The sequence below is a fragment of the Magnolia sinica genome, chromosome 7, assembly GCF_029962835.1.
Source record: "Magnolia sinica isolate HGM2019 chromosome 7, MsV1, whole genome shotgun sequence".
NCBI lineage: Eukaryota > Viridiplantae > Streptophyta > Magnoliopsida > Magnoliales > Magnoliaceae > Magnolia > Magnolia sinica.
The window spans coordinates 67,862,515-67,875,590 of record NC_080579.1 but is presented as its reverse complement, the minus strand read 5'-3'; the positions used below and the strand labels follow the sequence as shown (position 1 = coordinate 67,875,590).

Below are 13,076 nucleotides of genomic sequence, written 5' to 3'. Positions count from 1 at the left end.
ACCATTGAAAACATATTGGTAACCCAATGTTATGGTCCCGTAACAAGCAGATTTATGTTTTTTCCCTTAATGTGGGTCTGTATGACCTAATCAACCGGTTAGATGTCAAATAAACAATACAATTCAACTGGGCGACCAAATAGATTCACATGACGGATATCCAATCACTTTTTTTTCCTGCATGTGGTGTGGTCCACCTGAGATTTATATCCCCCCTCAGTGTTCGGATCAAGCCCCATTATTATTAGCAAAAATGGATGAATGAAATGGACGAAACACATAAATCTGAGGATGGCTCACAGAGCATTGATCCAAAATGGAACTGGTTAGGGGGGGTAATCAATACTGAATGTGTAATTTCTACATCATGGCCCCGCTATGATGTATATGTTTTTTAGAAACACTTGAGACACATCCATGGATTTAATAAAAATAAATAAATGAAAAAGCATACAATCAATGAATAGAAACCATACAGTCTGAATCCTTATGGGGAACATAGCAAGTCCACGTCTGACGGATGAAAAAAAAAAGAAGATGAAAAACATTAAATTAAAAAAAATGATTAAAAAATTATTTTTTTTAAAAAAAGGAAAATCTAAAGGATTCTTTCACTTACACATCCTCTACAACTAGAATTTAATAATGATAAGTAGCGCAAAGAAAATAACGAGAATGGCAATCAAAAGTCCAATAACACTCTCCCCATATGATGGGATCAAATCATCAGTCGTCGTGGCCCTAGAAACCATGGCCACGGTCGTCTGATGGATAGACGAAGTTGACGAACAAAGGATGTCAACCTCGTCTGAATGTGCAACGACTTAAATCGCCAAAAGTCCGGTGTCAAGCCACAACTGTGCACTCCTTCCACTGAAGTAACTCTCCCAGCAGGAAACCGCCTCCCTCTAATTCTTGAATGCCCGATATCTCGATCCACTGAATCCCTCGACCTCGAGCCTAGCTTCGTCCCATGTCAGGTAAATTCCCGATCGACAGCCAACGAGAACCACGTAGTACTTCTCTTTTGCCATCTGCATTGACACATGACATACTATTGGCATGAGATTGGTGCAGCGTGGTCTTAATGTGCGTTTAGTAATTAGAGTAAATTATCTCGTGGACAAATAACATAGTATCCAATGATTTTAATAACAAATAACTGATAGTACGTACCGTTCGGTGTATGTGGCTATACCTGTATTACTGTGCTCAACAACAAGCATGTGAAAGCAAACATATATAAAATATATTAAAGCACAAAATAAAAGTATATCTGACAGCATTCAAATTGGTATACCATGTATACCAATTTTATCAATCCCTAAATATTTGTAATTTGGAAGAGAGAAAAGTATAACAATCACCAACATAAAAATAAAGTTATTACAGTCCCATAAATTAACAGATCAGAGGAACGGGCACTAGCATGTCAGACCAACCCAACTCCTGCATTACAAAAGTTCTCGCGGAGTGTTTTCTTCAACCACTCGACGCACTTCTCCGGTCAGAGACTGACAAAGAACGATGTCAGCTTCTTGTCACTGCTCAAGAGCTCACCAACTTCGATAAACTCTGAGTTGGTCAACCCCTGCACCTCTTCAAGAACGTCAAGTACCTTACTAGTACTATTGACTTCTTTGCCTAGGCCAAAATCACACATAGCCTTTACAACGGTATTAAGAGAGGTGCCGAGAACATTGCAGGGACGAGGAGGCCGCATACGTTTCTTCGCTGCGGAAACACCTCGGCTACTATCAGAATCAAGAGTCCGGGGAGGAGTGCTACGGGTTCCGCGTCTTTCGATCGATGGAGTCTCCGATGAAAAATTCTCACCTGATGACTCTGCTACGTGGTCCTCAGAGAGGTCAATGGTATCCTCAAAATCATCTTTAGCATCTCTCCAAGCCTCTCTAAGATCTCGCTAAATTCAAGAGGATGATGTGGCCATAGTTTTACTTCCCTACACATAGTGTCTTGTTGCCTGATTGGATCTGATGATAATTGGAAGGTCATCCATTCGATCAATTCTTTTTCCACGAAGATGTGTAACACGCGGGTGAGACTGGATCCGTAAAGTAAATATGTGAGTTACATAAAAATTCATATGAGAGATGAGTTTGTTTAGTGTTTTGAAATACGCACGCTATATAAATCATACCTTCAGGTATTCCCAGACCTCATCCAGGGCCGTAACCACCATGCGTTCACTATCCCATCCAAACCCACTAGCCGCCAGCATGTCCTTGATGGATATATATTCGCGCTTGTAATACTTGAGTCGATTCTGAACATTTTGCCAATTGACGGGTATGTCTGTATGCTTTGTGACCTCTTTTACGGCTGCTTGGTAGGCTTCCCTCTTGAAACCATTATCCACCTTACGTCCCAGTGCAACCTGTTCTAACAGCGCGTCGAAAAGAACTTGATCCATTTCAGCACTCTATTTGATTTTAGCCGCTCGAGACAGTGGCTCAGCGAGGGATTTGACAGTCTTCTCACATTGCGAACTTCGAGTTGGCATCATAGGTGTCCTAACCGGTGATTGCATCGGAGTCGAACTATCGTTAGACCTTAGGTCCGCCATTTCACATATGCATGCAGCATGTGTCAAGTACATATTAATTGCATTCAATGTCAACCTTTTTTCTTGTGAAAAATAGAATATGTTTGATTAAAAATATTATTCATACATTTGTAAAAAATTTCAAAATTTCATACTCAATTAGTTTGTATCACAATCACCCAACTATTGTTTGATAAAAAGGAAAAATTGCAAATCATAAATTAAAGTTTATTTAATTATCTATTCCTATTGTTTAGGTGCACATCCGCCCACATTCAAGAAGCTATCTCATCCCGCACTTGAATCCACGCATCTTTTTCTTGCTGAGTGACACGCAGCAACCATTGCCTCTCGTCAATTGTTGACACCTCGTGCGGTGTTAGGTTACTCTCCTCAACAGGAGAAGATATGTCAGCATAATGTGAATTGTCACAAGAGTCATATCGGGCTCGTATGAAATTGTGTAACACACAACACACTACGACAATTTTCACTTGTGTGTGTAACTCATACTGAATGGCTGTCTTCAAATGGAAAATCTGTTTTTCATTACACCAAAGCAACGCTCGATTGCATTGCATAATTGTGCATGTCGGTAATTAAACAGCTCATTCATGTTTATAGGCGCTCTACTGGTTCGATACTCTTGTAAGTGGTATCGCACGCCCCAGTATGGAGCCATAAAACTGGGTGCATGCGCATATCCATCGTCGACAACATAAAATTTTCCTACACAATTGAATCAATTTTCATCAGTTACAGGTATTAAATGGATGGGTAACCTGTGAAAATGTAGCTAGTACCATGCGGGACATGCAATGGATCATCTGTTTAAGTTAGAGCGTTGTATAGCACCCTCGCATCCGAAGCCGAACCCTCCCAACCAGCCAATACTTAAAGAAAATTCATGTTAAATGATCATGCCATAAGTACATTTTGTGAGATGAATCCTTTCCGATTGCGGAAGCTCAGATGATCCGTAACCTAGACCTGAGCAGGTATGTGCATCTCGTCAATTGCACCAACACAATCCTAGATGCATTTCATTAAATCTCATTTAGTATAGGACTTGTTATTAGGGGTATGATAATAACAACGTACATATATATTGGCTATTAATGAAAATGATACCTGAAAGTATGGACCCCAGCGATATTTCTTTAAATTTCACGTGGTGTTTCGAAACTTGACTGTTTAACAAACTTTGGATATAATGATACAATCGCGTCCAATACACGATTAAAGTGATAGCTTACGGTTTCATCGAAACGAATAAATCTGTGCCCTATGACCCGATTGCGAACATTATGGCCCACGGTGTGTAGGAACATAACCACCTGTTCTTCTAGATTCACATGACGAGTGTTGCGCATAGTTGTCTGCTCGCGAAGTGTAGCACACAACTCGAAAAAAGCATCTCTACTCATCCTGAGTTGAGATAGACATTCCACGTCTGACGCCCGAATGATAGAGTTGATAAACATCGCCTGTTCATCATCTCTGTGTCGCGCCAATTATCTCAACAATTATTTGCGACAGTATTCCCCTACAGCTGCTACGCAAGCTGACATCGCTTGCATCACAATAGCCCTTTCCATATCTTCTACCTCATCACTAGACTTTCCAGATCCTTCTTCCTCATCACTAGACATCACAGATTATTCTGTGCACCTACACCTGATGGATATTCATTGTATAAAACACTTACATCACTGATTCGAGTTGTATTCTATTATCAAAGTAACCCAAATTATCCAATAATCTCTCCTACATCCAAAGCTCCAATGGACCCCCACCGAAGCGAACTGTGGGAGACTGACGCGCACCAATAAAATCTTATATGGGCTATATAGATTTGAAAATCAAGAATGGTACACGTGTGTACCATTCTTTCCTGTCTGTGTCAAATTATTAACAAGTTCAATGAATATCAGCATAAATTAGTTCCAAACTGTTTGGGAGGTGAAGTCAATGTCTCAATTAGGCTCTAACATTCCTAGGGATTATGGTGGCCCTAAAATGACACTGAATATTCAAAGTGATTCATGAGATAGGCTAAAATGATCATTCCAAATGTATGGAGTTGACAATCAAGTAATAGACCAGCACATTTTAAATCCACTACCGAAAACAAAACCATGTATGGTCGTACATACCTAGATATCAATTGTAGGTAGGTCATGTGCGATGAATTTCTGAAAATCTAGGTAGTAGATCTCGTAACCTGAACTCCCAAATGTAAAATAAAAAATTTGAATTAACAATCTACGAATACATGTATATCACAATTCAAGTGAATCTGAAAGATGAATCTGAAAATGAGACTGAACGTGTCTTATCAGTTTCAGTTTCAGATTCTATAAACCAGCTCTAAGCTAAAAATGAGTTTTGAAATATGATACTGAAATATGAAATTGAAACCGAAAATGAAACAGACTGTAAACATATATAGCAGTTCAATACTAATATATGAAATAGGAAACTGAAACCGAAAATGAAACAGATTGTAAACATATATATCAGTTCAATACTGAGATCTGACATTTGAAAGTGAAACCGAAAATGAAACTGAACGTAAGCATATATAGTAGTTCAATCCTGACATATGAATTATGAAACTGAAACTGAAAATCAGTCTAAAAATAAACAGTTATAAAAATTTTGACTGTATATGAAATCTAAAACATACATTTGAATCTTTCCTCTAGAAACTATTTCTGAAGACATAAAGCAGTTCCACCTGAGATTCACAAGTCTAGATCTCAATTTGAATATGAATTCCTAAACCAAAAGTATATAGCATTGCAAACAACATTTGCTATGTAATCCAGTGAATGAACATCAAAATGGGACTATTCGTGTACACAAGTTGATCTCAAATCTGAAACGGTATATGAAACATGAAACAGAACAGCTATACCATATAAAAAATGATTCTCATAACTGAACGATGAATCTGAAAATGAATTTGAAAATTAAGACTAACTGTATGTCACAATTCAAGTCAACTTGAAACATGAAACTGAAAATGAATGCGAAACATAATAGTTAACAGCCATAGATGTTCACAGGGTAGCAGGAATCCGAAAATGAAACTGAAACTGAATTTTAAAGTAAGGCTAAACACTTGAAGAATTTCAAGCAGGAGATAAAAATCAATATTTTGAATCTGATATTGAAACTTGTAAAAAAGAATATATAACAGTGCAAACATATTTACAAAGCTGCATCTGAAACTGAATGAGAGACTAAAACTAAACAGATCCTATACTCTGGAGCAGGATCTCAGTGTACAATCTGAACAAGAAAATGTAACATGAAAGTAAACAATAAAACTAAATATGATTATCAACATTGAGACTAACTGTATATCACCATTGGCAGGTGAACATGAAAGATGAAACTGAAAATTAAACTGAAACATGGAAATTAACAACCACAGAAGTTCACAGGATATAGGGAATCTGAAAGTGAAACTGAAACTGAATTTGAAACTAAGCCAAAATTCTTGAAGTATATCTGATAGGATCTAAAATCATGTTTCTGAATCTGATACTGACATCTGAAAGCAAAAAATGCATAATATTGCAGACATGTTTATAAAGCTCCCAACTGAAACTGAATGTAAGAGTAAGAGTAAACATATACAGAAGTTAGGACAGGATCTCAAATATAAGACTAAATAAGAGATTGTAACATGAAACAAAAAAGCAAAAACCTAAGAGTAAACATATACAAAAGTTAGGACAGGATCTCAAATATAAGACTAAATAAGAGATTGTAACATGAAACAAAAAAGCAAAACTTATGTAAAATGAATCGCATATTTGACGATTTGAAACTGAAATAAGATTTTCAGAATGAGAGTACATGTATATAACAATTCAAGTGAATCTGAACATGAAACATAAAATGAAACCGAAACATGAAAAGAAACATCCCTCAAAAATCAGACTGTATATGAAATCTACAACTGCCAATGAATCTGAACTTGAAACTAATGCTAAAGACGTAATCCAATTCAAGCTGGCCCATAAGTCTGAATCTCGTTCCACCAGAAATTAGAGAACCAAAGACATATAGCAGTGCAAACGACATCTGAAATTTGTAACTGAAAATGAAAATCAATATGAGACTAATCATGTACACAAATGGATCTAAAATATGAAATGGAATATGAGACTCACACCAAAACAGCTATACCATATCAGAAATGATTCTCATAACTGAAAGATGAATCGGAAAATGCATTTGAAAGTGAGAGTAAATGTATATCACAATCCATGTGAATCTGAAAATGAAACCGGAACATGAACATAGACTGCCACAGAAGTTCACAGTGAAAATGATATCTGAAACTGAAACTAAATCTAAATATAAACTAAGACTAATCACAACCAGTACGTCATGCTGGATCACAAGTCTAGGCATACATTTCTGAAACTGAAATAGACAACCATAATGGTCCCGACCAATCAATCGAACACCTCAGATTGAAGGCAGAAGACCAATTTGTAAACCATATTTTATTTTTCATAATGCAAGGATCACAACATATAAAGGGCAAAAGTCCTAATTTCTAGCAGAAATTCGTCCATCAGACCGACATGCAGGGACAGAAAAAAAACCATTAACATAGTGAAGTCCCAAAAATTGATGCTCCAATAAATTGTCCTCTTCAACATGCATGCAAAATAACTAATTTTTTTGGCCGTAAACCACATAGCAAGCCCCAATTTCTACCAAGAGGCGAAGGCCGCATTTCCTACCAGCCGTGCTCTGTCGGACCGACATGCATCTTGCACTGTGACAGTTAGGGATATCTTTAACAGTGAAATCCCTAACAGGATGCAAAGGGCCATACTCCGACCAGAACATGGTAATCGGACAGATATGGAATTAGGCGGAACGACTGTTAGGATATCTATAAGGGCCAAAACCCTTGATTTAGAAGGCCAGGAACTCATCTATAGCAAAAGCCCTAAATTCTATCACAAATTGGAAGATGGAGCAGCATCCAAGTCGGAATCTAGTCTTTCAGGAAAGAACCATGGCAAGAGATTGAAGTGAAAATACATACCTCCACCCTATCTTCACCAACGCGATTTGATAATGAAGAAGACACTTACCATTTCAATGGGTATTTGTACACATACCTATTAGCGCGACCCGTTCGCTCCATTATTTTCTCTACCGCCATCTTCTTCTCTCCTCAATGACGGCCTAGTCGCCTCCATCCCGTCGTACCGTACGACGGGATGAGAGAAATCACTGTGGGATTAGCTCGAGGAAGCCTGCGGGATGGCAGCGAATTCCATAGAGAGATCTCGCATCCCTCACAACCGTGAAAATGATCCTGTGGGATAGCAGGCATCCGCGGGTTATAGACCTGCCCAAACATACCCATGGGATGGACAGGTGGGATATCACAATCCCATCCCTCCTAATAGGATTTCAAATCTAGGGGTTCCGGATCCATGGGGTTCCAAATCCACGCTCCCAAACAGGCCCTTGGTTTATAATCCATCCTCGATGGCTTCCATTGTTTATGTACTTGGATTAGAGGTACAAGTCACATGTACAGCACAAAATACCATACACAGTAGTTGTGGCATATGTACATGATGCACTCATTCTGCATAGGATTATGAATGCGAACTCCAGTAGCTTAGGTTCGGTGTAGGTTCCACTCAAGCTTGATTCAAGCTCAAGAGGACTGAACCAGCGAACTTGACCCGACACGACCTCCCACCCAGACTCATCTGCTATACATGTGATTATTCCTAACATGACCCGCAGAACCCGAATGCGGTCAGTTCGAATTCCACTTGATTTCAAAATTGGTTGGAAATTTCCACCGTCGGTACCCTAACAACCCGACCACCCCAACCCACATAAGATCCTCCTCGAGGGCTTTGCGGGTACTCACAAGTGAGATTTGGGTTCTCTAATCCATACCATTGGCACATTGACTCCCACTGCATATGGAGTGTGCCCCCAAGTAAGCAAGCCAAAAAGAAAAAAAAATAAAAATCATCTATTAGAAGATCCTAGCCACTAATCTTGGTCTTCTTTTTAGTTCATAACCTTTTATACCTAGACCAACAAAAACAAAGGTCCAGATCGCCTTAAGGAGGGGATTTTAGCAGTATCAGTGCATCAATGACGGTGAAGCAAAACCAACGGTCTAGATTAGCGATCAGGTAGTTCTCCCAAGTCACACAGAAAACAGCACCCTCATAAAAATACCCTATGTCATGCTCGTTTAAAACCAGTCCTTCCATTTCTCATCTAACAAAGTGAGAGAGAGATAAGGAGGGAGACCTGAAACCATGGTTTCTTCGCTCTCACGAATAATTTTCCTTGTAATACTCAGCTGCCTCTCTTCCATTCCCAAAACCTCACATTCTCAAACCCCACAATACCTGAAACTCCGTCTTCTCCACAAACCCCCAACCCCAACCCCATCCCTCTCTCTCGTCTCTGATTCCCATCGCATCTCTTCTCTCCGCTCCCGAGTCATCTCGGGCGCGTCGACTGGGTCGGGTCAGTATTTCGTCGATTTCCGAGTCGGCTCACCTCCACAAACCCTCCTCCTCGTCGCCGACACCGGCAGCGACCTTGTCTGGTCCAAATGCTCCGCCTGCCGCAACTGCTCTCGCCATGCCCACGCCACCTCCTTCCTTCCCCGCCATTCCTCCACATTCTCCCCCTTCCACTGCTACAGCCGCACGTGCCGCCTCGCCCCTCCCCCGCTCTCTCCCACACGCTGCAACCGCACTCGCCTCCACAGCACGTGCCGCTACGGATACTCCTACGCCGATCGCTCCCGCACCTCCGGCTTCTTCTCCCACGACGTCGCCACCCTCAACTCCAGCTCCGGCCGCCAGATCAAACTCCGCGGCCTCGCCTTCGGCTGCGGCTTCAGCGTCTCTGGCCCCAGCTTGGGTGGGGCCCATGGGGTAATGGGACTCGGCCGTGGACCCATCTCCTTCGCGTCTCAGATCGGGCGGCGATTCGGGAAGAACAAGTTCTCCTACTGTCTCATGGACTACACCATCTCTCCTCCTCCATCAAGCTATCTCATGATCGGTGAGGCCCACCAGCCCGATAAAAGGCCCATCAGCTTCACCCCTCTCCAATCCAACCCTCTTTCCCCGACCTTCTACTACATCCGGATCGAGTCTGTCAGCATTGACGGAAAATCCCTCCCGATTGACCCCTCCGTTTGGGATTTTGACGGTGACGGTAACGGCGGGACCGTCATCGACTCGGGGACGACGCTCACGTTCCTGGCCGAGCCGGCGTACCGCCAGATCCTGACGGCTTTTAGACGGAGGGTGCGACTTCCGAGGGTGGTGGGGCCCACCGGGTCGGGCTTCGATCTATGCGTCAACGTGTCCGTGGCCGGGAATCCGATGCTGCCCAGATTAGGTTTCCGGCTCCTGGGTGGCGCGGCGTTTCTGCCGCCGCCGAGGAACTACTTCATTGACGTGAATGACGGCGTCAAGTGCCTGGCGTTACAGCCCATTAACACGGCGTCAGCGTTCTCCGTTATCGGGAATCTGATGCAGCAGGGGTTCTTGTTCATCTTCGACCGGGATGAGTCGCGGCTCGGCTTCTCGCGGACCGGGTGCACCTTGTCGTGATGCGAGTCCGGTCCCTTTCGCTGCTCTGTCACTTCTTTCTTCACGACGGTGATAGTTCACCACCGCTTTTCATGCCCTGTTGGCTGAGATGGCCAAGATCCACCCCCATACACGTGGCAATCCGGAAGGTTCCCCAAATCATGAGTGTCACATGCACGCTGATTGGACGATCTTAAACCATCTGATTTCGCTGGTTGAAATTGGACCGCTGTTTATTTGAAACCCACCGATGAATCGATGGTTTGGATTGTTTGATGGTTATTATTATTATTTTTTTCCTGGGCTGTGTGCTCTGTGATCCGTAGGGCCTTTGACGTGGAGAGTCTGATCAATTACGTGTCTCAAAGTAGACATGGGTTAGACACCGCTACTTCAAAAATGGTGGTTAACTATCAACGTACTCTTATCGTTTAGTATTTATTTTTATTTGTAATATCCCGACAATGATATTTCCTTTTCCAAAATTAATTAGAAATTGAACGGCGTCGTGTTTAGTGCACTTCTAATGCGTATTGATTTGGAAAAACGTAGTTGATGGTGGGCGCGCGGATTCCGTAAGATCCGTACAGATCCGTCGGGTCTTATCCATGGAAGGATGCGGTTTGGCTAGTGTACCACACACCACCGACCTAGCCGGTGTGGGCACGTGTCGTGCGAAGACCGGCGCTGACGCTCCTCGAGCTCTGAGTTGTACGAACGGTTCAAAGGAGATGAAAGCTACATGGGCCCCACTACACGGTTAATGCATTCGGCTAGATCCTTTTTAGAAAGCAGATTGGCTGGTCGAGTTGCACGAACGGTTTAAAGTAGATCAAAGTTACATAGCCCCAGGATGATGTATTTATTATCTCCACACCATTCATCTATTTTTAGAAATCATTTTACGGACATTGATTGCGTCGTACTCCGCCCCGTCTCTAGCCACGACGGGTACTTTTGTTGGCCGGCCCACTGTGATGTACCGGTTTATCCACGCCGTCCATCTCTCCTCTGGGATCATTTTTAAGGTAAAAGCACAAAAATGAGGCAGATGCAACGCTCAAGTGGACCACACAACGGATTACTCTCACATTAATGCAAGTGGCATTTAATGCTGTGTGCATTTCACGTAACCAAGCTTATTATTTGGTGCGGTCCACTAGAGCGTTGGATCTGCCTCATTTCTGTGCACGAACTATAAAATTATCCGGAAAGAGGGATGGACGGCGTGGATAAACCGATACATCACAGTGGGCCCGCCCACAGAACGGCCCGTTCGGGGCTAGAGACGGGCTGGGGTAGGACGCAGTCCGCGTCCCCATTTTAGAGCATGAGCTAAAAAAAAAGTAATCATATACAAGGTTCAACTGGACCACAACACAAATAGCAGCGGGATAATGATTCTCACCTTACGTAAGCCTACAATAACTTTTATTTTCCATCCAATTTGTTAATGAATTCAAAAATACTTGGATGAATAGGAAAAATGAATATCATATTAATCCAAAACTTCTGGGACTCCAAAAGGGTTTCACTGGTAGACATTCAATCTCCCACTACTTTTTACAGTGTGGTCCACTTGAACTTTTTATCTTTCTTATTTTTTCGTCTCAAGCCTTACCATGAGATCGCCAAATGAATGGATGGTTTGGATATAATGCATACCTCATGATGGAACCCACAGAACTTGCTGACGTAATATTCCAGCTATATAGCTGGTGTGTGGTACACCGACCAAATATAGCTGGTACATCGGCCAATCCGCATCCATCATTTTACTAGAGTTGGGCATTGGACCGAGTCGAATCAGATTGGGTCCAACTCGACTCGGTCCGAGTTTTGAATGGCATGAAGCGAACTCGGTCCAATCCGGGACCGAGTTTGGGTCATCTGACTCGACCTGATCCTAACCCATGCTGGGTTGAACCGATCCGAGTCCGACTCGGTTAGGAAAACCGAGTCGAATCGAATTTGGCTAGGTCCGGATTGGTTGTGGTTCAAATGATCATCTGTTCTAGCTCACATTCGTAGTATTAAGGTGCAAATCATTGTACTGGATTTGGTGAGTCTAAAACATCGATCTGTACCATCCATCATGTCGGAAATACCATACAATTGTACTGGATTTGGTGAGCCGATAGGCCGATCCTAGATTCAAATACCATACAATTCCTAGAGATTTATAATAATAATAAAAATGTATAATACCTCGTCATAGTCTTTCTTTTATGCCATGGGTTGTTTCAGGGGCTTTGCTTTTCCATTTGCACTAGCAAAGGGAAAAGAAGATGATACACCGAGACATACTGAATATGCGGGTCTTTCTTTCGATTGCCATGAATCCACCGGATGGGTCCATTATGCCCAGCTCTATTCTCAAATGAAAAGAGCCATTCTTTTTAAGGGCATGTGTGGCCCACCGATCAGAGGACTGATATGGGGAGAGTGTTTCGTTGAAAGGTTCGTCGTGGACTGAAATTACCAGCTTTTTCCTTTTCTTTTTCACCTGCGACCATACGAGTGTCCAATCAAAGATTTTCAAATCCTATGTCAGTAACAGCTATAATTGGAGAGCGCAAGGTGCATTGTACAATAGGAGAATTGGTCACATGCAGGCAACGGTTCCATACCATCTTTCCCTCCAACAGACCACTTGTACAGGAAATTAGTGCCATGGAAACGGTTGGCCCCGCCATGAAGATCTTTGTTCTCGGAAATCAGACCGATCCACTGGCAAAGGGCTCCACAACAGTATGTTGAATCACTCAGTCGATATTCCATTGATTCCAATGGTGTGGCTCACCTGATGATCGGAAGGGCCTAATTTTTGCCTAAGTTTATCATCATGTTGGGGCCTCCTACCATCGGTTGATGTCCTTCAT

General features: G+C 42.2%; 1 protein-coding gene and 1 long non-coding RNA gene across 2 annotated transcripts; one reads left to right on the top strand and one right to left on the bottom strand.

Moving 5' to 3' along the window:
* Positions 1-584: 584 nt before the first annotated feature.
* LOC131251418 (uncharacterized) lies at positions 585-6,858 on the bottom strand. Its single transcript, XR_009173844.1, has 3 exons — positions 6,372-6,858; positions 4,723-6,284; positions 585-1,034 (listed from the first exon to the last, which is right to left on the bottom strand). It is a non-coding gene; the product is annotated as an uncharacterized LOC131251418 (long non-coding RNA).
* Positions 6,859-8,668: 1,810 nt separating this feature from the next.
* Positions 8,669-10,714, top strand: LOC131251417 (aspartyl protease family protein 2). Its single transcript, XM_058252102.1, has one exon. It carries the CDS (start codon positions 8,899-8,901, stop codon positions 10,213-10,215), a length of 1,317 nt encoding a protein of 438 aa, XP_058108085.1. The 5' UTR covers positions 8,669-8,898; the 3' UTR covers positions 10,216-10,714.
* Positions 10,715-13,076: the final 2,362 nt, after the last annotated feature.

What these genes read in the sequence shown, in the direction of transcription:
- LOC131251417 (XM_058252102.1), top strand. Translation starts at nt 8,899, where the DNA reads ATGGTTTCTTCGCTCTCACGAATAATTTTCCTTGTAATACTCAGCTGC.